The following is a 26,763-nucleotide window of genomic DNA, read 5'->3' as shown; positions in this document are numbered from 1 at the left end:
TTACGGGGCAGAGGTGTTAATACTTGTTTCAAGCGATGCAAAGGAGAAAGAGGAGCCCCCCCACCACCTACTTCAGGCACCGAGTCCATGTCCTGCGCATGCGTGGAGACTCGCCCCAGGGCCTCGGTCGGCGTGCCGGCAGGCGAGTGGCTTTGCTGCACCAGGTCAGGGAGATTGATGTGACCTGCAAAGCCATTGCTGGCTGCGTGGCCAGAACGCTTTTTTTCACCAGAGGTCTGCAGAGACACAAAGCACGAGGAAGGAAGGGGGGGGGGGGAGGGAAGAATGGGGGAAGAAGAGAAAAAGAAGAGAAAAAAACCAAACAAAACCAAGTCGTTGGCAGTCCCCCAGTTCCCAGAGCACGCGCAGGAGAAGGACCCTCTCTGTTTCCATCCCTATGCAAGCTGGCAAGCAGCAAACCAACCCCCCACCCCAGGAGAAAGAAAGAGGGATTAATCACAAAGTCAATACAGAGTAATTAGCCACGTTAGAGCGAGAGAAGCCTGATCGCGGTTGTTTTGAGGCAAGGAATGTAGGGCAGATTCTGCTCTTGCCACCATGGGTGCAAAACCCATGGCCGGCTCTCCTCCCACGCAGCTGCCGGTGACAGCAGAATCTGCCCCCTGGATCAGCGTCAGCCTGAACGGCTTTGCACAGCTACGGCAGCGAAGGGCCTGACTGCAAATGCCAACACAGCTCCCGTCGCATGTTTCTGTAACCCAAACCAGCAGTGAACAGAGGGAGCATCGGCAGAACCACCGGCATCTTGCTCTGCGTGCAACGTGCCCGGGGCTTCCCCGGGGTTCCCCCTCCTCTCCAACCCCATCTTGTGCAAGACAACGGCAAGTTTCTCCCTTCCCTGCTCATCGTTTGGAGATATTTGCCATTTTGATGACTCCCACCTGCCTGGAGCACACCAATGAGATCATTACAGAGACTCGCCCGTTTACTGGGATTAGTGGAAAACTCCCTCTGAACAAGCTCACCAAGTTTTTGACCAGTCCCCACAACATTTATCTTTTCTTCCCTTGTTACCATCACCTTCAACCACCTTGTTGTCCTGCCAAACAGCGAAAAGCCCTTTGCCCAAAGCCCGCTGCCCGCAGCGCGTCTGTCCTCCGATGGCTGCGGTGGTGGTGGGGAGGGAACAGTCAGCACCCAGCACCAGGCTGCGGTTTGGCTTTCTGATCACGCTCCCTCCTCCCAGAGGGGTTTCCCAGCTGCTTGTCTCACCTGTGGCTTTTAAACCCTTCTGCGTCACCGGTTTCTCCAATGGCCTTGCTGGCACGGCACGCGTTTTACAGCTGTGACGCTCAGCACCAAGCTCACTCCCTGCCTGTCCCCGCAGTGAGCTGTTCTCCTGCCCGGCATCACCCTCCCTGCTACAAGGACGGGCAGCGGGCTGCCCAGGCTGGGGGTCCCTGCCCCGAACGGCTCCACGCCGGCGGGGGGTGAGGGGGCTCTGCATTGCTGCCCAGCTCCGAGACTCAGGGAGGAAGGCAGCAAACACGCTGCGACTTCTTTTGCTAACTCCTTCCTCTCTTTCGAAGTTGCATTCATTTTTTTTCCCCCCTTCCTACGTGAATATTTTATGTAAACGGAATTAAGAATTGAAATGCTGCTCGGGTCTAGTTTGTGTTTGATCTAAACACTGCTCCTTTACGATTGTTGACTCCAGACTCCCCTCTCTCCTTCTCCTCTCCCATCCACCTCCTTCACATGCCGGCAGGAGAGTGACTCGCCTGTTTTACCGACTGCCCCTCACCAGGAGACCTGCCACCATGCTGCCTTTCCAGCAGCATCACCAGCGTGTTCCAGCAACTGGGAAAATCACAAAACACTGGGGCAGGTCTTCCACAGCTGGCCAAACGTGCCTCCTCCCCCTGGCTCCGGCAGCACCATCCATCAGGACTGCTCCCACCGCAGCCCCACTCACCTCCCTGACGCCGGAGCCGGGGGCTCGCAGCCGGGCGGGATGCCCGGAGCCCCCACGGCTGGCTCACGGGGAGGGGGCCTTGGCCAGCCCCTGCTAAAAGCCTCCCAACGCTCTACAAACACCGCCCGCCTCTGACACCCATCCGGTGGCAAAGGTTGGGAAGAGAGGGGAAACTCTGGGCCAGGTTCCAAGTGTATGAACGAAATGCTGTAAATTAAAGATGACTTCTGCTGCCTGGAGCTATCGTAGGTTTAGGGCAGAGTCATTCAAAGGAGCATCCCCCCCACGGCGCCCTGGCATTACTATTCACTGCTGTTTGTAGTTCTGAGAAACATTTGCACTTGTCACATTTGCACGGAGTGTAAATTGTATTAACGAGAGCGCTAACGAGCACAATTTACTCAGTCATTTTGTGTTCCAGACACACAGCACTGTTAGTTTTTGTGCTTACATGGGCAAAACCTCCTGAAGATGCTCCATGGAAATAGCTGTTTTACAACTTACCTCCCTCACCATTAAAGTCCCTTCCCTTGAAATATTGCTAAACGTATCTGCATGGGAAGTCTCCAGCCCGTGGGTTGTCACCATTCCTAGGTTGTACGGCTCATTGCTCCCAGGAATTCCTGTTGGTCTGAGGACAGAATGGACAAGCATTAACGATGGGTATTTCCTTCGCTAAACTAGATGAAAAGTCCCTAATACAGTATTATGTCAAAAAGGGTAAGGCTTTGCATCCCACAGGAAGAAAAATTAGAAAATATATCGACTTCAGTGTATGGGGAAATTATTTATCTTGTCAGAAATACAGGACCAGGGTCAGGTTGATACACAACAGATAGAGCATGGAGACCAAGGAGAAGGGCCCTTGTCGTCCCAAAGTGCCCTGAGAGGAGCATGGACAACAGGTAACCAGGAGCTGCAGTCTCATTCTGCCTTACATCATTTTTTCTACTTAAAAAAGTTTAAAAAAAAATAATTCACTCCCTTTCTGCTCCCATCTCAACCCCGGAAAAGGGAACAGTGCATCAGAGCATCCGACGACAAAGGACAACACGGAGGGTCTGGAGGAGGTGTGGGCAGGAGTACAGCTTGCGCCCTGCAGCTCTCTGCTGTCCTCCAGGAGAAAACACAGTCCTAACCCAAGATTTCACCTTGAGTTTATTTCCGTGCTCCTGTCTCAAGAGGGAGGCTGGAATTTATTCTCGCACACATAAAAATTTAGGACTGCCCGAGAGCGGATGTCACAGGCAGTGAGCAGCCACCGCTACTTTATTATTGCCTTCTTAGCAGACCAGCTGCTCAACTATAATTCATACAAAACCAAAAGCAAACGACGAAGAGCCTCCGGATTACCCAGCCCTGCCTGTGCGCTGGCAAACGCCGACGGTGGTGATGAAGATGTTGCTGGTGAGACCTGTCACTCTGCATTTAAAAGCCCTACAGACCGGTTGCTTTCCACCAGTATGAAGTAACTGACTCCTCAGCACATCATCCCCGTGCACACCTACTTGTCAGTGCCCGGAGGCTCGCGAGGGAGCCGGGCAGCATGGAAAGCCAAAGCGAGCCTGCATTAATCAAGGGGGTTGCTGGTCCAACTCGAGATGTCAGCCCTGAGGACCCCAAGGTGGGACTGGCTCGGTGATGGACCTCGCCTGCATCATCTCAAACGTACGGCTGGACAGGCATCACCAAAGCACTCCAAACAACAGTGTGCCATACTTCTGGGGCACCTTTCACTAAGGAGCTCACACCTTCCTACCATTAGCTTTTCAACACCACAAAAGGATGAGAAAATCACACAATTATTCCAGTTTTAGAAATAAGAAAGCAGAGACAAAGGAGTTTGCGTTAATTTTGAGACCACACAGCAAGCGAATCAATGGCTGTGGTAGCCCCAAGGTCCCAGATTTCATCAGCATGCAGTTTCCACGCCACCCTGCAAGAAATCCCTGGACGCAGGCAAGAGCTGGCCTGCACAGCTCAGCGGAGAGGGAGCTGAAGGGAGTCATCATAGCCTTCAGATGGAGAAAAGGTATCTGCAGAGGTGGAGGGAGTCAGCGCTCCCTCCTGTCCACAGGGACACAAAGCGATGGGTGGGCTTATCCCGCAGCAGGAGAGACCTGGACAGAGCTGGAACGAAGAGCAGCCTGGTGCTCAAGGAGGATGCCCAGCGAAGTCTAAAAATGGGTTATACCAAGAACACGCGGAAGGTGCAGGAGAAGATGAGATGATGGTCTCTCTCGGCCCCAGTTTCTAATGAAAAACACTGAACACAAGAAAAATAAAGCTTTGATAGAAAAATGCCAACTACATCCAGTCTGAACTTGAGTTAAGGTTCTTTTTGTGAAATAAGACTGTAAAGTCAAGCATTTGTTTTCTTTTTCCCCCAACACAGAGCAGCGCAGCCGTGCCTGCAGACAGCTGTGAAGGCTTAGACACAGACAGAGCTCCCGCCTCCTCACTGTGACACGAAGGGTTTCCATCTCCGTGTTCAGCCTCGGAGGCACCGTCATTGACAGGACGCTACGGGACAAGTGCCGTCGGGCTGGCAGCGGGCTGGGGGCACCCATCTCACTGCCACGGCTGTCGTTGACACGTCTGGCTGCAAAGGACTCGGCGAGATATTTTATCCACCGCAAAGTGTGGTGTCAAACCCAAGGCGTTTGGTGGAAGGAGGTCAGCGCAGGTTAACCACTCCTGACTGAACCCCTCTTCTGCGAGCAGCCTGAGGCCCCTTCTCATGCGCTGGACTGCCCATCCAATGGCTGTATATTCATAGCCATCCCTCTGTCTCCTAACTTTCTCCAACAAATTCCAAGCGCTCTGATATTTGTTCTTCTGCTGGAAGGAAGCTCCAACCCAGGAGCTTGGCACTCTGCACAGCACGGACCCCCTAGGTCTCCTTGCCACCCGGAGGGCCTCCCTGCCGCTCCATGCCCCACCACTATGAAGCCAGGTACACCTATATCGACTAATAATTCACTTAGCAGGAAGAACAGAAATGAACTGACTGAAATGCAAAAAATTTCCTAAAGCCTTCCCACAACTCCTCTGTGAATCCGAAGGGGCACAGAGATATTCAAAAGCACAAGTGTCCCATGACCTGCAATGCGGATGCAATAGTACAGTCTGACGACTTTTTTGTTTTAATGTTTTAGCCCACCACGTTTTGCAGCCTGTACAGTTACTGAATCAAGGACAAAAAAATAAAAGAGAAAGATTCAGGATTATTCTAATCCTGGCTCTACCAGCTGGCACTGGGCAGGCCAACAAGTACAGCACTTCAGCATGGCGTGATCTGGGGCAAGACCAGGCTCAAGAGCTTTAACACGCCAAGCCCGTGGGCAGGACGCAAGGTGTGGATGAGGTCAGGCGTGTCCACTCTGGCCAAAACCCCACCTCGTTCATCAGCAACAACAGGTCCATCAGCCTGGAGTTCAAGTTCACTGAACATGAAGTAGAAACCATTCAGTTTTTCCCATTAAGTATCTCTAGTTTGGACCAGGAAAAAGACTCATCTGAGCAAATGAGTGGTAAATGTTGGAGTGGGTCCAGAGGAGACCACAAAAATGATCCAAGGGCTGGAACAACTCTCCTGTGAGGAAAGGCTGAGAGAGTTGGGTCTGTTCATCCTGGAGAAGAGAAGGCTCTGGGAAGACCTTCTAGCAGCCTACCAGTATCTGAAGGGGCCTACAAGAAAGCTGGAGAGGGACTTTTTAGAAGGGCATGTAGTCATAGGACAAGGGGTAATGGCTTCAAGCTGAAAGAGGGTAAATTTAGATGGAATATAAGAAAGAAATTCTTTACTCTGAGGGTGGTGAGGCCCTGGCCCAGGTTGCCCAGAGAAGCTGTGGCTGCCCCCTCCCTGGCAGTGTTCAAGGCCAGGTTGGACAGGGGTCTGAGCGACCTGGGCTGGCAGAAGGTGTCCTGGGCCATGGCAGGGGGACTGGAATTAGATGATCTATCAGGTCCCTTCCAACCCAAACCAGTCTATGATTCTACGATAAATGATCCCTTGCAACCATGACACCGTTCCCAGTGCCAGCCACCAAACACCACTGCACTTTGGACATATCCCATATCCAGACCAAGACGCCGCGGTTTTATGGTTTGCGTCCCCAAAAGAAATCGCTTCTTACATAAGCCGTGGGATGTCACTGACAGGCACGGTCCCATCATGTGTCTCGTTTTCCCCGTCCTCCTCCTCCTCCTCGCTGCTTTCCGACTCCTCGCTGGAGGAGGAGTAGTCCGTCACCTTCTTCAGGGGGCGATTGGTTTCTTCAATGCGCAGCTCCCTCAACTCTTTGGCTAAGGCCGTCAGATCCTAAAGGGGATGGAGGCAAGAAAACAAGAAAGCGATGGCTATTATGTTTAAAGCGAGGAGAATGTCATACATCTCTCCAAAAGCCAATGCTAACAGCACGAGCAACAAGAAATAGCTTTACAGAGTCGTTACAAACATGAGACGAACGTAAGACAATGTTTGTAGCATGTAGCATTTATTAAACAAAACAAAACTGATTTACGCTCACTGAAAAATCAATAGCCAACCTCTTCTTTTTCTGTTTGGAACGTGTATGTGCATATATATACACACACTTATATGTATATACACGACAAAATTATATTTGTTGGAAAAGGTGAAGCTCAGTCACCATCATAGTAAACTGGAAAACAACATCATTTCAAAGATTGGCTCGGAGAATTTCTCCTGCAGGGCTTTCTCTTCTTTCCAGCTTCTCAAAGAGACCCCGCAATTGTATTTATTCTGTAATAAATGCATTTGGGACGGAAGCAATGACAGCATCTCCCACGGAGTGGTGCAATCCCCACGTCAAGAGCTGCTTCCGTGGCAAGTCTCCGCTGCCGGGCGGCTGCCGAGAGGCGGTGAGGAGCATGACGAGAAGCGCCCAGCTCAGCCAGACTTTGGACTCACAGCTCTGAGTCAGCCACACGATCAAAAAAATAATATAAAAAAAATAAAACCCCCAATCCCTCAGCGGGACCCATTAAGCACTTTATGTGAAATGTGGCAGCCTACAAGCTAAGGGGGGGAAAAAAAAAAAAAGCCTTGAAACGAGAAAAAAGATAGGAGCAGTCCCAAAGCCTAGTAATAATTTTTCAGTTTACCATGACTTTGATGAGGTCTCAGACCCGACAGTCATATAAAATCGACACTGCTATTTCAAAACAAGGAACATGGCAGGCACCGTGTAGAAAAGAGACTTTTTGTTATCTTACATGCTTTTATAGCAATGCAGGGGGAAGCAGTAGGGCAGAAAAGCATGAGAGCTTGAATTAGAATGGGTTAGAGAAGTCTGTTGCACAAGACATGCACATGACGAACAAAGCATCGCAATTGTCAGTCTTACCATTTCTCCCTATATTAGTGACCGAGGTAGGCATCAGTGCATTCGGTCAGAGATAAAGGATTAGGGAGAAAGAAACTCATTGAAAAAGACTAAATTCCACAATTGTCTTACGGCCATACTCTCATTTACTGCATTTCCAGTTTACCGTTCCAGCAGGGCGACTACGGCAATATTAACTACAGTTGCAAAGGGAGCTCTTAAAATCTATCCCGTTGACACGTGAAGAAAACGATGGAAAACCTCGACGGCTGAGATGCAAACCCAGTTCATTTTTTTTAAAGGTGAAGCAGGAATATTTCGCAAGCAACCTGTACTTTGGCCGTCGCTGACCCACACCTCCCGGTGAGCTCCCACCGGTGGACAGCCGCACATTCTGCTCCCAGGTCTGCCCTGCCCGGCCTCTGACGTAGGGCACAGACTCCCACGGACGTCACAGAGCTTTGCGTCAGATCCGTAAATACCAAAAACCCCTAGGTTTTTCTTAAAAAAAAAAAAAAAGGGCCAATCCCTGCTTCGCAGCGGGTATCTGTGGTGGGTATTACGTATCCCTCTCCAAATGCTCTTTGTACCTTTAAAGAAAGGCTCCTCGTCATGATTAAAGAGAGAATGTGGTATTTCCAGAGTTTACTTTCGATGCCAACATGTTTGGGATTGAAATACAGTCAAATCTGCAGTCACGACAACTAATTATTTTAATTAGCGCTGTAGCAGCTTCTACGACATGACTGCTTCTTCTCCTAAATAAGAATCAATGACAATTTCAACAGCTTAACAATGCTTTCCATTTCGAGTACAAAAGACGCTCTTTATCGAGCACTTTGAGTTGGTTTGGAGCCTTCTCAACTTTAAAAGGGACTTTCGGGCTGCGTAAGGGCCTCTTCAGACTGCAGCTGGACTTCCCGCAGCGCAGGACCAGGACTGAATCCTTCCTCATCACAGAGGTGGACTGGGAAAAGCACTTATTTTTTGTACCTTCCATTTCTAACGTGCTTCAAGGCACCCCACCAGCCTTCTTTGGTCATCACCAGAAGATAGTACTTTAAAAATCAGCTTAATTAGTTTTTAATAACTAATTTGGAAGTTATAACAGCAGTAACACTCCCAGACAATATCATCAGAGAATTCGTATTTCCTAGTTAAAGCTTTGCCTTGGGATGGTTAATTCTTTGATGCTATCGTTTCCTCTAAGTAATGAGCACTTTGTAGGAATAAACGGCTTCACTGAGTTGCTCTTGGACCAAAAACAATCTGACAACTAGAAGGAAAGTGCTCAGTAGTTCCACATGTGTTTGAAATGTTATTACTGAGGGTGACATAATACATAAGTTAGCAGCATCAGTGCTCTTTAATTACTTTTAATTACAAAGACTTTAGATTTAATATTAGCTGGAATCAAGTCAGATTGGTTTCCAGAATCACACAGCTCATTGAACTTGAATTTAGCACACACGCTGCCTCTATTTAGACACTGATTTATGTGCTTTTTTCTTAACAAAGCACCTCATTAAACAAAATTCATTGCTCACGTCCTGTCCAAGAGAATGAGCTAACTAACCAGCACATCTTCCTTCTTTCATATCTTTATTTTTAGAGGAAAGAGGCTGCAGAAGAGGCTGCTGATACCAGTGCTTTCCATTACAGCCCCGCAGTTACCAGTATCAGCAGTGTGTGCACAGTGGTGCACGTGTGAGGCAAGTTAAATGCTAAATCAGGAGTGTTTGGTCTTCTCCCATTAACATTTAAACATTCACCATCGCCAGATGCACACACACTGAAAATTATATCTATCATATCTATTATCATATATCATATATACCATATCTATCATATCTATTATATCTATCTATCACATGGTGAAGAAGGTGTAATTCAGGACTCTCTATTTTTTTTACGAGGATGGATGAAGACCAGCATTGCCCATCAACATCCAAGACGGCTCCGCCGACTGGCTCTGCAGCTGATGGGCCATGACAATGAATCACCCGCTGTCCTCCACCGCTCTGTTCTTCATTTGCCGCAGGCCGTCCTTCGAATCAGGCTTAAAACGCATTTCAAGCAGCGCTCGATGGCCCCACCGAAATCAGTGGGCGGCCGGGGGCTGTAGCTGAGAGCAGAATGTGGCGAGCGGTGCAGGCTGCCCGGACCACCTCCACCGGCACGAGAAACCTCCGCTCTCACCCCTTCTCTTTCAAACACGCCGAGCAACGGCAGCACCGTTCGCTCCACGCGTGAACGCTGGGGTGCTTCCATGCAAGGGGTCTGGCCGGTGGGTTTCGGGCAGCCCACGGCCGAGCAGAACACACCGGCAGCGCTGGTCCCCTCCCCACACGGAAACGCAATCGCTCGGTCTCCCACCTGACCCAAGACTGCATCGCCACCTTTTTCAATGTCAGCACCAAGAAAACCCGGTTCGATATTAAGCGCTAACTAGTCAACCTTGCATAGGCACGACCCACTGAGAAAAGATATCACTAACCTCATCTATAGCTTTCTTATAGCTCTGTGGGTAAAGGAAGAATAATCAGCATCAGAGGAAACAGATCGGGACAGGAAAAAGCCAGAGGAAGGGCAAGCAGGTTAGAAATAAAATTAGAATTGTTAGCTCAACGCTGTGGAGTGTAGAGAAGAAAAAACATCAACAAAACATTAATACACATTAAAAAAGAGAAGCAGTGGAAATTCATTTCGTTATTAGGCCGACTCTGCAGTTTTAAAATACAAGTGTCAACAGCATTAAACCAGGAGGAAGCACTTCGGATGAGATTTTGCTCGGAATAATAAAACGGGAGCGTACAGAGACCACTACCAGGTCGGTTTTAAGCTGCGAAGGCTGTGGGGGGCCGGTCGCCCAGCCTTCCCGAGCAGAGCACCCCTCCGCCGGGCTGCTGCGGGGGAACATGCAGCGCGGAACACAGCAGTGTGCCATCGGCAACCACCGCGCCCAAGCTAGCAAAGCCCTTAAGCATCTGCCTCACGTGAAAACACAGGCTTAAGTGCTTTCCCCTAGACTTGGGCTCCTGATAAAAACTCATGCGCCCTCTTAAGCATTCAAACCTCCCACGGGCTCTCGCCGTACCACCGCTTTCCAGTCTCTCTGCTGGAGAAGCAATGGTACCAGCCTCTTGCTTGGGGTCCCTGCGGTCGTGCTACCGCACCGAAGGGAAACGCGGCCAAGCCGGCTGGCAACGCTCCCGCGGGAAATAACGTCAGACTCACAGCGGGTCGGCTCGGTCGCGTCACGTCCCTGTTGTCTTCCTGCTTCACCTTGGCGGGCTCGTGGGAGAGCACAGGGGACCCTTCGGGCTTGGCGTTCCCTGGGCGAAAGGCAAGCAGACAGAGCCGGAGTTAAAGTGCTGCTGAAAGCCGTCGCTGGACCCTGTCCCCCAGGACAGTGGGCATGGAGGGGGGCTTCACTGTCCTCCACCCCCATGCCGAGGCACCGGCAGCCCCTTCCCCAGCTATTGGCCCACGAAGTGCAGGAAGACGGCGGTGAAAGCAGACAGGGACATCCCAGGCACAGGACTGGATGCTCTGTAACTAGGTAGGTTTGGGCCAGCTAATAAAGTGTCGCTACATTTCGCTTGTTGTCTCAAGAAATCCTCCTGCTCCTCTCTACTGGACTATATGGGGTGTCCCTCCACACAGCGACAGAAACCATGATCCAGCCCAGCCTCCACTGACAGCCTTCTCGCAGCATGACTGCCCTTTTTTCTACTACAGAAACAAATTCACTCTGCAAAAGAACAGGGCATGTGATAAATCAAAAGCTCCGCAGCATCTGACATTGCTAGGACATTTTTTGTCTCAGGATTCCTCATCAGTAAAAACAAAACCCCACCAAAAAGGACAATTGGAGATAAACTCCTTTTATTGACTGCCTAGAGAAGTGATGATTTCAACAACAGACACGTCGTCTTATGGCCAAGTCATAAAAAATTCAAAGCGTGGAGGCAGCGTTTGTTTCAATGCGCTTCAGCCCTGGGGATTTATACTGCGGGGCTGTGCCACAAATGCAGATGTACGGGCTCCATGTGCTTCAGCAGCTCCTACTGCGATTAAACGGGGAAATGGAATATCTTTAAGAGCGGCTCTGAGATGAGAGGAGACAGTTCAGCTAGGAACACCCACCCAGTGTAAACACGGCTGCCTAGTGAAAACATTTTACAGAAAGCTTCTGATGGGCTCATTCACTCCTCTGCTCCCGTCTCCGGCTTTGCATGAAGATGAAGCTCAAAAAAAAAAAAAAAAAAAAAAGAGATACCCGCCCAAAGTGAAACACAGTCCCAAAGAAACCATCACAGAAGAAGTGAGCTTGGGTGAGTGAACATAGGAAGCGTGCTGGTATTCTTTTTTTTTTTTAACCCTACAGCATCACCCCCACCTCCTTTCGTCTAAGTTACTCGGCACTGCGATGCTTCAGCAGAGCGCGGGAGCAGTGCGTGCTGCCGCGGGCACCCCACATTGGCATCCAGGCACCTCTGCTTGCAAGGAGGCCAGCTGGTCACAGAAGTGCATCATAAATGATGAACCCTTCGATTTTTTTCATTTTTTAAAAAACACACGTGAGCTCACAGACCTCTTGCACTTCCCGCTTATCAAACAAGGCTCAGAAAGCGCGCCCGGTGCTAAGGGACGTTTTCGAGAACCTCACCTCTGACTCTGTTGCGCTCGCTGGAGCCAGCCTGGGAGCCGGGCTGGGACCCGCCCTGGGAGCTGGGCTGCGAGCTGGGAGTGCTGGAGCTGGAGGAGCTGCCGCTGCTGGTCCTCTGCAGCGGGCTCTCCACGATGGGCTCCGTCCTCCTCAGGTCCGGGTTGCTGCGGGAGGACAGAACAGAGAGCACCATCAGATGGTGCTGCACGCACCTCCGGGGTTCAGGTCCTTCCCACCCCACCTGGGACAGCTGGAAGGTGAGGAGACACCTCCTCTGTGGGAGAAGACACGGCTGAGGTCTTCTCTTTGGAAGCTATTGAGCCTGCAAGCCCCACTGAAATCCATGGGAGCTCAACAGGCACTCAGCAACCTCATAGAAGTAAACCACATGTATGACAAAAAATAGGCTAGAGCAGCTTTCTACTTTTATTTTGCTAAATTCAGCAAAAATTAAAAGATTCTTTTCGGCCTATAGATGTGCAACACTGGAGCTACCTGAATTAACCACCGATATTCACCATAAAAGCAGGAATTTGCAAAGAGAAAGAAATATTTCAGCAAAGAAAGGATCTCAAGTTTGCAATAAGGCTGCAGATCACCTTTGCCACTTAATTGCACTTCACAACTCTCATGACTTCACTTTAAACTTGCGTAAGATATCCACTTGTCTTCCTTGATCTCTTTCACCCTGGTGAACCTACATAAATCCAGAACAAAAAGCATCCTTGATGCACGAAGAGTGACTATTCCCTTTCAGAGCATCAGCTGCCTTTGGGAAAATGAATTCTTACTTGGCACTGACAGGATATCAGAAGAGATGTTCAACACAGAATTACGCAATTTGGTTTTAGACAATATTCCTGTGAAGTGAGGACCTTGCCTACCTAACAATGACGGGGTAACGCTGCCGCGTGGCGTAACGCAAAGGCAGGTGGAGGGTGCGCACACGAAGTGCGAGGTGTGCGGCGCATCCACGCCGTGGCCAAACTGCCAGGGCCCACTGCTGTCATGGGGTCATCAGCAGACAGTAACTTTCTGTGTGCAAGGAAATAGCCCCTCGTTTGCTACAGGAGGGTAACAATAAAAGAAAACATATTTTAATAATATTCACATTTATGCATGGGAGGAATCAAGAAGCAACTGGAGAGGTGGTTGAAAAGGAAAACTGGAGAATTGCCACATTACTGTGAGAGAAATGAAATGTGAAACTATTTCACTGTTTATTTAGTTTAACGGACATGGTAGCATCCTAATCATTTCCAATTTTCATCAAACTGAAGGCCTCCAGCTCATGCTGTACAGCTGACATGTCCTTAGCTAAATTAATTCATGAACGGTGTTTGAATAAAATAATACTAATGTATTTACCTGTACCAACCAGAGGCTGAAGGAAACACTGGGCAACCTTCAACTCGAATCCCACAGGCTCCCATTATCCCTTTTACTTTCAATACTATCACTTCCTAGGACCATGCAGTCCAACACCCCTCCACATTTTATATTGTCCTTCAAGCAACAGCTAACTACAAGAACAACGTTTGGAAGAATTCAGAATGCTTCAGCCTTGAGCAATAAAGAGGAACCAACCATGATATGAATGTGTTTTGTCTAATGAAAAAAAAAAAAAAAACTACAAAAAAGATTCCTCCTCCTTCTGCTACCGCTGCCAGTCCCTCCAAGCTGCTGCCCGCTGTATGAGAGTCTGCTGCTGCGTGGCTGGGGCACTGAGCTGGACAGAAAGGCCTATGCCGAAACTGGTGACGGCACATGGCTACGAACACCCCAGCGTTTGCCTTTTGACCTCACCCTGGAAGGACAAGGTGGGAAGAAGAAATCAAGGAGCTCCATCATGTGAGGCTACGTGGAACATGGATTTACCCTGAGATTTGCCTGTCTGGGGTCTAGAGATTTGCCCGCGATGCTCTGCAAACCAGAGACAAGCTCTTGTGTGACTAAGCCATGTTTTTTCCATCCAGCTATGAACAGAGCCTCTCAAGTTCCCCGATGGTTTTACCCATGCCCAGGAATAGCTCTGATGTGGCAGAGGTGGTGCAGCATCCTTCCTCGGGGTGCTACCAGCACGCCCCGCGCCCCGCCATGCCAGAGAGCTGCGTCTGGCTAAGCTAAAGGCCATCCTTCTAGGAAGCCAAAAGGAATTTAATCCTTGATCTGCATCTAAGGAAGACCTCACCAAGCTGCATCAGTGTCTGTCCTCCGGCACATTCCTCTGTCAGTACCTGCGAAAAGCCGCTCTGATGCACAGGAAATGTACGGTACCTATCGCTGAGATCTCCCCACCAGCTTATATGGATCCCCTTGTATGCGAGAAGTGACACGGGGAGACCCAGCACCTAATTCCACTCAAGGGAGCGCCCAAATTCCCCTGCGACCCCAGAGCAGACGCAGTGTGCACCTCCAAACCTGGCAATGCCCAGGACCGTGTTCAGCCCAGGGAGCAGAACCTCCAGCGATCCCAGCGCTGGCAGCCTTTGGTGTCGGTACAGAACACCAACGACCGCAGAAGCTCATCCCAGCGACACGAGAGGCACTGCAAATCTCGCTCTGTTACCAGTCAGCGAAAGCAGGGCCGGACCCCAGCGCCGGGATCACTCCTGCCCGTCCCCCCGGGCGCCCGTCCCCTGCGGCGTCCGTACCTGGCCCGGATGGGCTGGGAGCCCAGCCGCGGCCCCAGGGCGCTGCCGTTGCCCGGGGAGTTCTTCCTCGCCAGAGCAGGGGATATGGAAGTGGTTCGCTGAGGCACCTGGAAAAGAACGGAGACGTTCACTGACCCCACCACCTCCGGCGGCCGTTTGCACAGCCCAGAGTCCTCCCTTCAGCACCGCCCTAAGACTTGATTTACACCAGATCTCCCACCGAGAGATGGACAGTTTTTATGGTAATTACAGAACACAAAGCTCTCGGCTTTTAGAAGGAATTGCCTGACAGAAACGAGCTGCAAAGGTGCGGTCAGGGATGCTCCCGGCAGAGGAGCCCCGAGCAGCACACCGAGCAGCCTGGCTACCACCAAACGGCGCATGTTTTTTTCAAAAATTAACACATGCACACACACACACATAGAATTTAAAACCAACATAACCCAGAAAAGTAATTTTTAAGGTAAAACTCAGACTGAGTGTGTTTCAGAGTTTTTAGCATCTCTCGTTCAGCTTTGACACATGTCGGCACAGAGGTGGTGTTCATCAGCGGCCAGACAAGAGGGCTGATAGTGGGAAGAGCCGGACCGGTCCACCTAACTCTCGCTTTAATCCCTAAGACCTTCAAGTCTTATGAGGGGCGGCTGAGGGAGCTGGGGCTGTTAAGTCTGCAGAAGAGGAGGCTGAGGGGGGACCTTATTGCTCTCTACCACTACCTGAAAGGAGGTTGTAGTGAGGCAGGTGTTGGTCTCTTCTCCCAAGCAACTAGCGATAGGACGAGAGGAAACAGCCTCAGGTTGCATCAGGGGAGGTTTAGATTGGGTATTAGGAAAAATTTCTTTAGTGGAAGAGCTGTAAAGCATTGGAACAGGCTGCCCAGGGCAGTGGTGGAGCCACCATCCCTGGAGGGGTTCATAAAATGTGTAGATGTGGCACTTTGGGACATGATTTATTAGGCACGGTGGTGATGGGTTGCCGGTTGGACTTGATCTTAAGAGGTCTTTTCCAACTTATGATTCTACAATTCACTGAGCTTCAGGTGCCAAAACCCCGCTGCCTGTGGGATGGCTCACAGCTATCGCCACCAGCAGAAACCCGGAGCCAGCCGCAGCCTAGAGCTGCTTCAGCCGGGAGCCCCGGAGCCCTGCCTCGTCCCGCTGGAGCTCGGGCATCACCGCACGGCCGCAGGCACGGTGGTCTCGTCCCCCGGCAGCGCAGGCCGACGCGGAGAGGCACGACCATACTCACCGTGCAATACCTCGCACCAGATAACAGAGCGACCAAGGGCTTGGTGGGATTAGCAAAAAAACGATTAGGCTTTTTTTTTTTTTTTTGAGAATAAACACGCAGTTATGTTAGGCAAGATGAAAAGATCTAGGGAGCGAGCGAGCTTTACATTCTGCGGCACCGCTAGCTACAGCGTGTCTCATTAGAAAGCGACCTCCCCTCCGGGCAGGGCACTCTGCAGCCGGGACCTGGGGAGTTTTCTACCTTCCTCTGAAGCATCCAGCCGTAAGCACTGGCAGAAACAAGGCCCCGGACCCCAGAGACAGCCGGCCCTGCCTCACGGGGCAGTCCTTTCGTTCCCACTTACAAACACATCAAACCCACTCTGGGCAGTAAAATGAGATGTCAGAGTCCTTCTGGGTATTACTGCCGACACGACGGCCTTCAACGGGATCCGCTGTTCAGCGCGGTGACCCGTTCCAGAGCTCATGTTCCCTCAGCCGAGGGCGAAAATACTCCGTAATGCCAGAAAACACCTTTTTTCTATGGAGCAGGTGCTGTGGTTGCACCACGCAGTGAATTACTGCAGTTAAGAGACGCCCTTCTCCAAGGGCTCAAGGCAAAAAGCCAACCTTAAACTGCAAGGGGTTTCTCAGAAGTAGGTTGAAACCCGGCGGCCACCCTCAGCAAAGCACACCAGTAACTCCAGGAGCTGCTGGCGTGCTCTTCCTCTTCGGTGGGCGCCGATGTCTCTCATCGCTTGGTGGTGGCAGAAATAGGAACATTATTAACACACGTGACAGACCACTGCAGATCCCTCACACAGGGATGCTTCCCCGGGAGCCAGTAATTTGCTCTTAAACAGGCACCTCGCTTACTTGTTAGTACACAGAAAAACGGCCTCTCAGTCAGGGACAAATACTGCCTTGCTATCATTAATCCATCTGTAATCATTTTTTCTCTGTAAAACCATCCCAGGCTGAAAGCTGATTCACTGTAAGGGGAACTTTAATGGCCAAGTTATAATTCTTCCAAAACGAAGGTGTATAAACAACGCGATCGAAACACTGGTCCAGAAGAATCTTAATTAAAGAGGTACTGCCAGACACTGCCAAAATGTCAACAAAGGTATAAAGCTGCTGGAGCCCTTACAAGTCTTCCGTCAAATATTGATTGCAACTGGAGGCACGGTACTGGATAAAAAGGACCCGACTTATTGAGTATGACAAATCTTATGTTCCTGTAATTCTATTTAAACAGAAGGTTGTTCTTTACCCTCGGGAAAGGAGAAATTAATTTATTTTGGCCTCTGTCCGGGCTCGAGAACTTTCTTTCCTGGAAGGCACTGCTATTTTGCAGCCCCGCGTGTGCACCCGAGAGCAGCTCCCAGCCTCTTGCGCCAGACCTGCCTTGGGAAGCGCAGCCCCCGGGCAGGTCGGTACCCACTGCAGAGCCACGGTGATGCCCGCTCTGCTTTGCCGGGGGTGCGGAGCACCGTGCCGCGGGGACTCTGCTCTGGGCTCGCCTCTTTGACGTGCTGAAAGTGAGGAGCGATAGTGTTACCTTTGGTGGAATGTCTTCCTCCTGCCGTAACCAAGAACTTCGGTCAAACTTTTCAATGCGAGGGGGCAGAGGAGGGTTTTCTGAGGTGGGGTCCGAGTTCTGCCTTGGCATCTCAGTGCGGTGAGAGGTCACCGTCAGAGCCTCCTGAAACCCAGCCAGTCCCTTTGCAGGCTGTTCATGCAGTGACTGAGACCCAGACAAGGAGCTTCCTTGGGATTTCACAGTGACCAGATGTGGAATCTAAGCACCAAGTCAAAACAGAACTATCAGTACAAAATGATAAAAAAAAAAAGGAATCAAAAAAAGGTATTTAAAAATTTGATTAAAAAAAATTTTTTTTGATTAGCACTTTGGATGCACTAAAAAACCCCCTCGCTTTGAGATCAGCACTGCCTTGGCTTCAGGAACTTCTGACCTCCATTGCTTCAATGCAGGACCTATTAAAAATCACGTTCAGCCTTTTAAAATCAGGCAGTGCCAACGCCACGCTCCAGTCCTGAGCGGCCCCGCGCGCGTGCGGTGACGGGGCTCGCGCTGACGGCCCCGCGCCAAGCTGCGGGTCCCGGCCCAGGAGCAGGGTGAGCTGCTCCCTCCTGCAGCCCCCGCGCACCCTGCCCGCCCCTCGCTCTGCCTGCCACTGGCCCACTCTCCAGCTCGTATGCCTGCACCTCTGCGGTTGGGCTGATGAGGTCTGGCATGGATTCTCCGCGTTAAAAAATGAAAAAAAAAAAAAGAGAAGGAAACGATAATAAATAATAACTAAAAAAAAAAATCGTCAGGGATTCTGAGGCATAGATGGTTGAAAAAAAAAAATCTTGAGGCATGAGTTCCTCTAGGTCTAGCTACGCCCTATCCTATAGATCAGCCCTATAGATCTAAGGGTTACGAGGGAAAGGAACACTGACATCTGTTTAGGGAAATCTGAGAAATTCACAAAGTTAAGAGTTTGTGAAATCAGAGCTTCTCCCCAGGACTTATAAATATCCTAAGGGTGGGTGTCAGGAGGACGGGGCCAGACTCTTTTCAGTGGTGCCCAGCAACAGGACAAGGGGCAATGGGCACAAACTGAAGCAGGGGAAGTTCTGTCTGAACATGAGGAAGAACTTCTTCCCTCTGAGGGTGACGGAGCCCTGGCCCAGGCTGCCCAGGGAGGCTGTGGAGTCTCCTTCTCTGGAGATATTCAAGACTCGCCTGGACGCAGTCCTGTGCAGCCTGCTGTAGGTGACCCTGCTTCGGCAGGGGGTTGGACTAGATGACCCACAGAGGTCCCTTCCAACCCCTGCCATGCTGTGGTGCTGTGACCCTGAGAAGCCGCGTTCCTTTGATACAGCGGGGCTGTAACTTTTACGTGACATTTCCCCATACGTGTCTACGTACACACGTACATGTATCGTGTACACGTGTATGCATGCATACATTTACATGGGTCTCTGGGTTTCAAACAACCTTTTCATTAGTATTTTATTGCCAAACAAAATTCTTTGTAGCTGTTGATAACACAGGTTGTCAAAAAGGTCACTGAAAAGTATCTGGTCAATTGGAGAGACTGCAGTGAAGTGGGGTTTTACCCACTGCTCAGCGCATATAGACCATGTACACTGGGGAAAAAAGAGCTGGATGTTTAAGGGCTTTCCTGCATGCATTTTGTTTAAAGCTGGCATTGTAGTGGTGACCTACAGGTGCACATACCACACGTGGATGGCCCTTGGTGGGCACATTTTCCCATGGAAAGCCCACGTGGACATGGAGCAAAGGCTTTGCACTTCCCCCTGAAATCCCCGCTGGAGTCTGCAGATCCGTGGGAGCAGTTCCAGGGACTGGACCGGGGCCAGCACCGACACTTGGTGCAGAGCTTTCGGTGGCAGAGTACTTACAGAGCTCGTGGCTGGGAGGAATTTTTAGATGGTCATGGTGATCTATGCCCTCTCCAGATGTGTTTGTGACTGATGTCAACGCAATGGAAAACCAAAACAAAACCTTGAATTAAAGCGGCAAAGAAAGCAAAACCTCTTTCTGACGATCCTCAGCATCAAAGCGTCCCGGGTCTGTTGTACCAGGCGCTGTGGTTTTTTTAGACCTTTACATAAACCAGATCCAAAGAGGAACAGAGCAACTGCCGCACTGGACCAGACCAGCAGTTCCTCTCGGTCCTCCAGCTTGTTTCTGGCAGTAACCAGTACGTGATGCTTCAAAGGAAGGTATAAATCAGCGTGATGCTTCTAACACATGGAAGTGACAACAAGAATCCACTCATGAATGTAGACGCTGCTCTTACTGACGAATATACTTAAGGCTGAGAAACCAGGGAGCAAGACACTATTTCCCTTTAATCCGCTCTTTTTCCTGTTACCTTACCAGCACCCCCAGCATCCCGGCTCTGGTAGGTGAGCTTGCCCGGGGAAGCATCATTACCTGTGGGTCCACGGGCCGAAGCAGGGGCGGGGTCCGGGCCGGCTGCACGCCGCTGATGCTGAACGACTCCGACCGAGGTGGCAGGTTGGGGTCAGAGATCCTGTTGGCCACCTTATGGGGCATGGCCGGCGAGCTCTGGCGATTGAGCCGGGAGCGCTCCTCCACCTGCGGCGACAAAAAGCCGTTTCCAGTTGAAAACCAGGGTATGCATATACACACCCAGGAAGCTTTTTTCCCTTTAGGTGTATCATACATATTGTATGGCCACGGAATCCAAGTTACCCAGCAGGCTGTGCAACAAATGCATTTTAAAGACACCGAAAGGACTACCTGTATTTATGCGCATAATTCATTTCTGAATATGAAATGGAAAAAAAAAGGCAACACGCCTCAGAGAGGTGTTTCTAGAAGATGACTCCTGAGAGGCTCTTGCTTCTTCTCGAATGTATCTTTAAGCAAGGGGACCCTTTTTCTTCACCGCTCTAAACACCACGAGGCGTGCTTTTGTTTGATCTGAATAAAAGAATACATATGGCAGCCAGAAAATGGCTGGCTTTGATCTAGATTTAGCAAGTCTGGCACCTTGTCGTGTATGGAAGGGAAAAAACCACTATCACTGATAGAGAAATAACCCCAAAGCCCACCGCTTTCATTTACTCCTGATGGAAATACAGTGGTTTCAGCTAACCCAGGCGTACGTGCCATCTGGGTGCTCCTGCAGTTAGACTGCGTGTATTGATATTCATGCAGCATATGCTATGCAGAATTTATAATACCTCAAGTTCTGACGTGTATTTTCATCTGCGTATCATTAACGTGTTGAATACGCTTTGCATGTCTTGATTCCCCCACGTACAACGTCATGTTAAAAGGCAATCTATGAAACCGGTTTGCTCGGAAAGAACCACAAGCAAATGTGGTTACACATTTACATGACACAAAAGAGCCACTATATTCATAAAAATTAACCTTCTCCTCTTTCAGATACTGAGCAGGAGTCAGAGTAAAAATCAGGTAGCAGATTTGTGTTATGGACTTGTTCCTTTCTAGTTCATGCAGGGCCACCTGGGCCACTGCTATGTCCTAAGAGGCCATCATGACTTCCCCAGGCACTGCCCACCGGCTAGCAGAGGCCGTGCACAGCTCAGTTCAGCGATGCCCATGGGAGAGGATGCAAGGATGGGAAAGAGAGCAGGGCAGGAAGGAGAACTCCCTCTGAACAAGGGAGCAGCAGCACAACCACTGGGGCGCAGGCCCGGTCCAGTACATCTTTAGCAGGCATGGTGTGTTGGGTTGACGGTTGGACTTGGTGATCTTAGGGGTCTTTTCCAACCTTAATGATTCTATGATCTGCTTATCAGCCAAGCCCCGACACGAACGTCAGCAGGCAGAGATGGTGCTGCTGATGAGTCCTCCGGTTGTTTGCAGGTGCTCTGCGGCACGCTGCCAAGCCGTCACTATGGAGGACTTCAAGGCTTGCATGGAGGAGAAGGCAGGAGAGTGATGAAATGGGGATGTCTGTGTACTGGGAAGGAGAAAGGCGCTTGGTGTTCCCACTGCCAGCATCTCCTTGCTAGCACTCTGTTGCACCAGCACAGCAGAGGATGCTCTGGGGACTCTCCACTGTACTCTCTGCAGCCTTACTGACTCCACCATTAAGCAGAGAGGGGGGAAAAAGCAGCAAAACCCTGCAGGAATTCATCATCGCTCCAGTTCCAGCCATCTCTAACCAAACTCAAGATTCCTCTCAAACGGGAAAGATGCTTAGCAGCTTCTGTGCAGGTCCCAGTGGAAGGCTGCAAATGTTTTCACACCTCACTTCAAAGCGAGAGAAGGGTAAAAGCCATGGAGACTGAAGGAGGAGCTGACGTGCGCGTTGGCTGCTGCAGAGAACAGCACAGCTCGTGGCGCAGAGCCGAGCCCCTGGGAAGCCCCGAACTGTGGGAAAGCATCGCAGGGATTGGCCACCACGGGGAAAACCTCCTATTAAAGCTGTCCTCTCCTTTATGCATGGTCACGTCCAGCATATACCCGCCCAAACCCGTCCTTCAGCTGACCAAGCTTCTTGGTCATATAGAAGTTAGACCCGGCTATCTGCATGACTTTACTTAGCAAATACGGGTCCGTAACAGAATCACAGCATCATAGAAGATGTCAGTAAGAAGAGTCAGTAACAGAGAGAACTGCTAATTAGAGTACCACTGCCTAGATGCTAACGCCACATTCCTGGCTGGATCATGAGAGGGTCCCAGCACGACGTCCAAAAAGGCCCAGCTAGTCCTCGATCACAAGAAGAAACACACCTGGGTGAACAGGGCAGGTCTGGGACAGCACCCAAGTTATACCCCAAGTCTGCTCCCAGTGGGCAACCCTTCACTCACCAGAAGACGAGTAGAAGGGACAGCAGATGGGGATGCGCATCTCTGCGTGTTGGTGGGACTATTTGATCAGACTGGTTTGTTTAGCACAAAAAAGAAAAATCCTTGACTGTGCTCTGGGGAAGCCATGAAAGGTGCAGAACAGCCCAGTTCCTAACCCAGGGCTTTGTCTTCGCCAACGGGCCAGTCCCTTAGCAAGGGGATGCAGGGACAGAACCTCAATGTGAATGGCCACGGCCTCACCTTTATGCCTTACCCAGCATCTGCGAGGTCTTGGAGTCACCATGCGAAGACAAGCGAGGTGGGAAAATAAGCGCATAAAGGAGAGGCAGGAAAAGTAGAGAGGGGCACAGCTTGAGGATAACTCAGCTGTTGTGATCAAGCTCCTGAGAGAGAAGACTTGAGACCACAGAGCATAAAAACAAGGACAGTATGAGATATCATGCAAAATCCTCGGAAAATATCCCAGTAAGCTCTGCAGAGCCTCCAGAAATTGTAGGCTGAGCACCAGACTTGTCTTTTCCTTGTTCCCAAAGAAAACAAAGTCTCAATATTTCTGTTAAATTAGTATGCATGGGTTGGGTACGGAAATTGCTAAACTATAGCAAGAACCATGGTAGGCTGACTAAGTCTATCTGTCTAGCCAGCAAGGATGGTACTTCAATATCTGCAGCAAAGTAGCTGAATTGTGCAAAAGTGGGACTACGCAGTAGATAAACCAGGGGATGGAGGCAAGAGGAGTAGTTACGGGAAGTTCCCAAGTGTGTTGCATCAAGGCAGTACCATCAAACTACTGCTCCCAAGACCAGAAAGATGCCACAGTTGCTGCTTTGAGCATTTCGTTAGAAAACAGACAGAGTGAGACAGGCAGAGAATAAACGGTTTGGAGACTTCACTGGTGGAAGCTGGAGATGCACCCCAACAACAGGAAACCTCACCTTCCCTACGATTTCAGCAAAGGGTATGAGGCCGCGTTCTCCTGCTCCTCCTCCCATCATACAGTTCCCAATGCCCTGCTTCCAGTGACGGCATCAAAGAAAGACACCTCCCCCATGGAAGAGCAGGAATGGGCCTTTGTGTTTGAAATGGAAAGCTAAAGCCAGCACCTTTCTCCTTCCCCCCAGTCAAAGAATAAGATTCCTTTCTATATATCTTTGTTGTAGTTTTGAAGACTGTGCCAGAGGTACTTTAGCAATGTTCTAGAGGATTTATTTAAAACCAGGCAATCAAAGGTAGAGTTTACTCCCTTTTTCCTGCCTGCTACCTACTCCAACCACTTCTGCAGATGGAGCAGAGAGACCCAGCTCTGCACAAAGCCACAGGCCCCACCCGGCTGGAAGCCTCTCCTGTCAGAGGTGGCTTGGCACATCTGGAAGGTCTCCTCTGCACACCCACTTACCAAACCTTTTCTTCCACTGGAAGGGCCGGAGAAGGATGCTGCAACTTCACGAAAATATGTTGTCTGGCGCATTGCTACCTAAAGACTCTAGAGACTAAACTGGGATGGAATGAAGGAGAAACCCAAGTATAAAGAGGTGAAAAAAGTTTTTGACACCCACATCTATCAATGTGACGGTTTAGAAAGGCCAAGGAGTGTTCGTATTATCGGCCTTTGCTTAGCAACAGACAGCTGATTGAATTTCTCGAGCATTTGACACTTGCAGGTTTTGTGGGTGCAGCTGAGGGCTGTCAAGTGGAAAGACCAGGAGACAGCTACTTGTTGGATGCCCATCATACCTCTGCCAGGACTAAAGGGTGCCAGACTTCTGGCAGGAGAGCAGTCACCCTGCTTAGTAGGAAGAATAGGCAAGTTATTAAAGGATCCTTCTGCCCAGGAGTAGGGTTACAAAATTAAACCAACTAAACACAAAGAACTTTGGAAAAATTAATAGCAAGAATGGGCACCAGTCCTACTGGAGCCACCACAAAGAGATTAAGGAGAAAGAGTTTGCACATGATCCTGAAACTGCGCTGCAGACAATGCACATCTTGATCTTTTCAAGACTATTCAGCCAGGCAATAATTAATATTCAAGATCTCACAACTGTAACAACAATTCCCTCTTTTTGCTGGAGAGAAAAAGAAAATCAGCAATGTGGCTTGCCTTCCTGGAAATCACAAAAGAAGAGCAGCCCCACGAGATACTGCCCTGAACACGGGAGGAAAACCTGTCTGATCCCTGTTTGACTGTGGGGAATCAGTGCTCAGCAAGGAACCCCGCTACGGCCACCCTCCGCGTTCACCCCGGACCCCCAGCAGACCTGTGGACGGGCCAGGATGGAGCATCGGGAACTCCTGGCATGTCCCCAAGTCCCCAGCTATGGCTGAGCCCCTCCAGCAGGCATCCATCCTCCTCCTTCTCGCACACCATCACAGAAAAACCTCTTTCCTCCGCTCTCTTTGCTTGCACAAACGTGCACGCAGACGCACACACGCTGCATTGAACTGGGAGTGTTTCCAGCACCGCTAATGGCACCTGCTGGAGGCCGACCCAGCAGGGTGCAATCTGCCGCACGTATTTCGGACCGAGCCGTGCGCCCAGCCCCGCGGATGCAGACAAGCCCCACCACGCTCCTCGCTCTCGCCTACCTCCTTGGCCCACGCAGGCTTCTCGCTGGCATTTATCCCTTCTTTGTAATGGTAGAGGGGTTTCTTCTCTGCCGGCCTCTGGTCCTGCCGCTGCTGCTGCTGCTGCTGCTGCAGGGAGACCAGGTAGTCCCGCTCCTGCTGGAGCTGCCTCTGGAGCCTCTCCGCCTGCCGCTGCTCCTCCAGCTGCTTGCGCTTGTACTCCTGCCGAGAAGGAAACGCAGTCATGCGAGTGCCCGGCCAGCACGTAAACGCAGGGCTGCAACCCGCAGATTTGTCTGCCTGGGTGGAAAATGGGGCCCGAGTATAGAATCACAGAATCATAGCATGGTAAGGGTTGGAAGGGACCTGAAAGATCACCTGCTTCCAACCCCCCTGCCATGAGCAGGGACATCTTCCACCAGACCAGGTTGCTCAGAGCTCCATCCAACCTAGCCTTGAACACTGCCAGGGAGGGGGCAGCCACAGCTTCTCTGGGCAACCTGGGCCAGTGCCTCACCACCCTCATGGGGAAGAATTTCTTCCTAATATCTAATCTAAATCTGCCCTCTTTTAGTTTACAGCCATTCCCCCTTGTCCTATCCCTACATGCCCTTGTGAAAAGTATCTGAAAAGCTGTTGTCTGGCAAAGCTCATTGATTTGTAAGGCTCTGGGGCGGAGCTGTAAAGCATCCCGGTGGAGAGGCGGCTGGGAGGGCAGAGCCAGGAAGTTCAGAGCTGGGACCCCGGCGCCAGCACTTGGGGCCAGTGAACTGCCTCGTCTGCCGGGATCGGCACAGACACACCCCGAGACCTCCCCAGGGCTCTGCCGTCCCCTCAGGGGTTACCACTGGCTTTCCTCAGGTCGTTCTGGACAGGAAGAACAAAGAGTCAACCCAACGCGCTGCCATATACCACCGGGTCAGACAAAACTCAGCTGAGGCTGAGTTCCCTGCAGGACCAATTTTTTGCTTGTAGGAAGGGCCAGCAGGAGTAGGGAGGGGATCGTGCCCCTGTACTCGGCACTGGTGAGGCTGCAGCTGGAGTACTGTGTTCAGTTTTGGGCCCCTCACCACAAGAAGGACATTGAGGTGCTGGGGTGTGTCCAGAGAAGGGCAGCGAGGCTGGTGAAGGGTCTGGAGAACAAGTCTGATGAGGAGCGGCTGAGGGAGCTGGGGCTGTTTAGTATGGAGAAGAGGAGGCTGAAGGGGGACCTTATTGCTCTCTACAACTACTTGAAAGGAGGTTGTAGTGAGGTGGGTGTTGGTCTCTTCTCCCAGGTAACTGGTCATACGAGGAGAGGCAATGGCCTCAAGTTGCATCAGGGGAGGTTTAGGTTGAATATTAAGAAAAATTTCTTCACTGAGAGAGTGGTCAGGCATTGGAACAGGCTGCCCAGGGCGGTGGTGGATTCCCCATCCCTGGAGGTGTTCAAAAAACGTGTAGATGTGGCACTTCGGGATATGGCTTAGTAGGCATGGTGGTGTTGGGTTGACGGTTGGACTTGATGATCTTAGAGGTCTTTTCCAACCTATGATTCTGTGATTGATTCTATGAAGGGCTGCACAGCAGAGCCAGCTGTATGGTCTTTCTGAATCCCTACGGCTCTATGAAGTTTAACGAGAAAATAATTTTGAAAGGTCCTTTTCAAAAGACAAGGGCTTGTGTAACAGTTTTTCTTTTCCCTAAATAAAAATAATAGCAAGAGAGAAAAAGAATAATCCCTGTGGATTAAATGAAAACGCAGTAACAGCTACCAGCATTAAAAGCGGTAACTCAAAAACAAATTAAATAAAAATACAGGATATCCAGAATGCAAACAGCATGAGAGGGAATACACAGCGTTCCTGCGAGGAAATGAAAACAAAAGCCATCACTCGGAAGATGAAAACCCGCGTGGCACGGCGGGTTTGCCAGGCGCAGGCACGCGACAGCTCGACCATGCTCCAGCATGCTGCCAGCAGCCTCCGGAATTACGCGGCTGCGAAGAGGGCTGCTCCCCTCG

General features: G+C 50.5%; 1 protein-coding gene across 7 annotated transcripts in view; it reads right to left on the bottom strand.

Annotated features, from left to right (window-relative positions):
- TNIK (TRAF2 and NCK interacting kinase) overlaps positions 1-26,763 on the bottom strand; it is a 168,962-nt gene that overhangs the window by 14,056 nt on the left and 128,143 nt on the right. For 4 of the 7 annotated variants that reach the window (XM_075418325.1, XM_075418324.1, XM_075418327.1 and 1 more), the window contains 10 exons: positions 24,783-24,983; positions 19,816-19,980; positions 17,404-17,643; positions 14,614-14,720; positions 11,960-12,123; positions 10,525-10,622; positions 9,785-9,808; positions 6,076-6,260; positions 2,441-2,567; positions 72-236 (listed from right to left, as the gene is read on the bottom strand). In XM_075418325.1, the coding sequence (XP_075274440.1) occupies positions 72-236; positions 2,441-2,567; positions 6,076-6,260; positions 9,785-9,808; positions 10,525-10,622; positions 11,960-12,123; positions 14,614-14,720; positions 17,404-17,643; positions 19,816-19,980; positions 24,783-24,983 (1,476 nt within the window). The remainder of the gene's footprint in view (positions 1-71; positions 237-2,440; positions 2,568-6,075; positions 6,261-9,784; positions 9,809-10,524; positions 10,623-11,959; positions 12,124-14,613; positions 14,721-17,403; positions 17,644-19,815; positions 19,981-24,782; positions 24,984-26,763) is intronic. The other 3 variants (XM_075418326.1, XM_075418329.1, XM_075418331.1) reach the window with 2 other exon arrangements.

This window comes from Opisthocomus hoazin, chromosome 4 (assembly GCF_030867145.1).
Source record: "Opisthocomus hoazin isolate bOpiHoa1 chromosome 4, bOpiHoa1.hap1, whole genome shotgun sequence".
Taxonomy (NCBI): Eukaryota; Metazoa; Chordata; class Aves; order Opisthocomiformes; family Opisthocomidae; genus Opisthocomus; species Opisthocomus hoazin.
The sequence above is the reverse complement of the archived record's forward strand: the minus strand, read 5'-3'. Positions and strand labels throughout refer to the sequence as shown.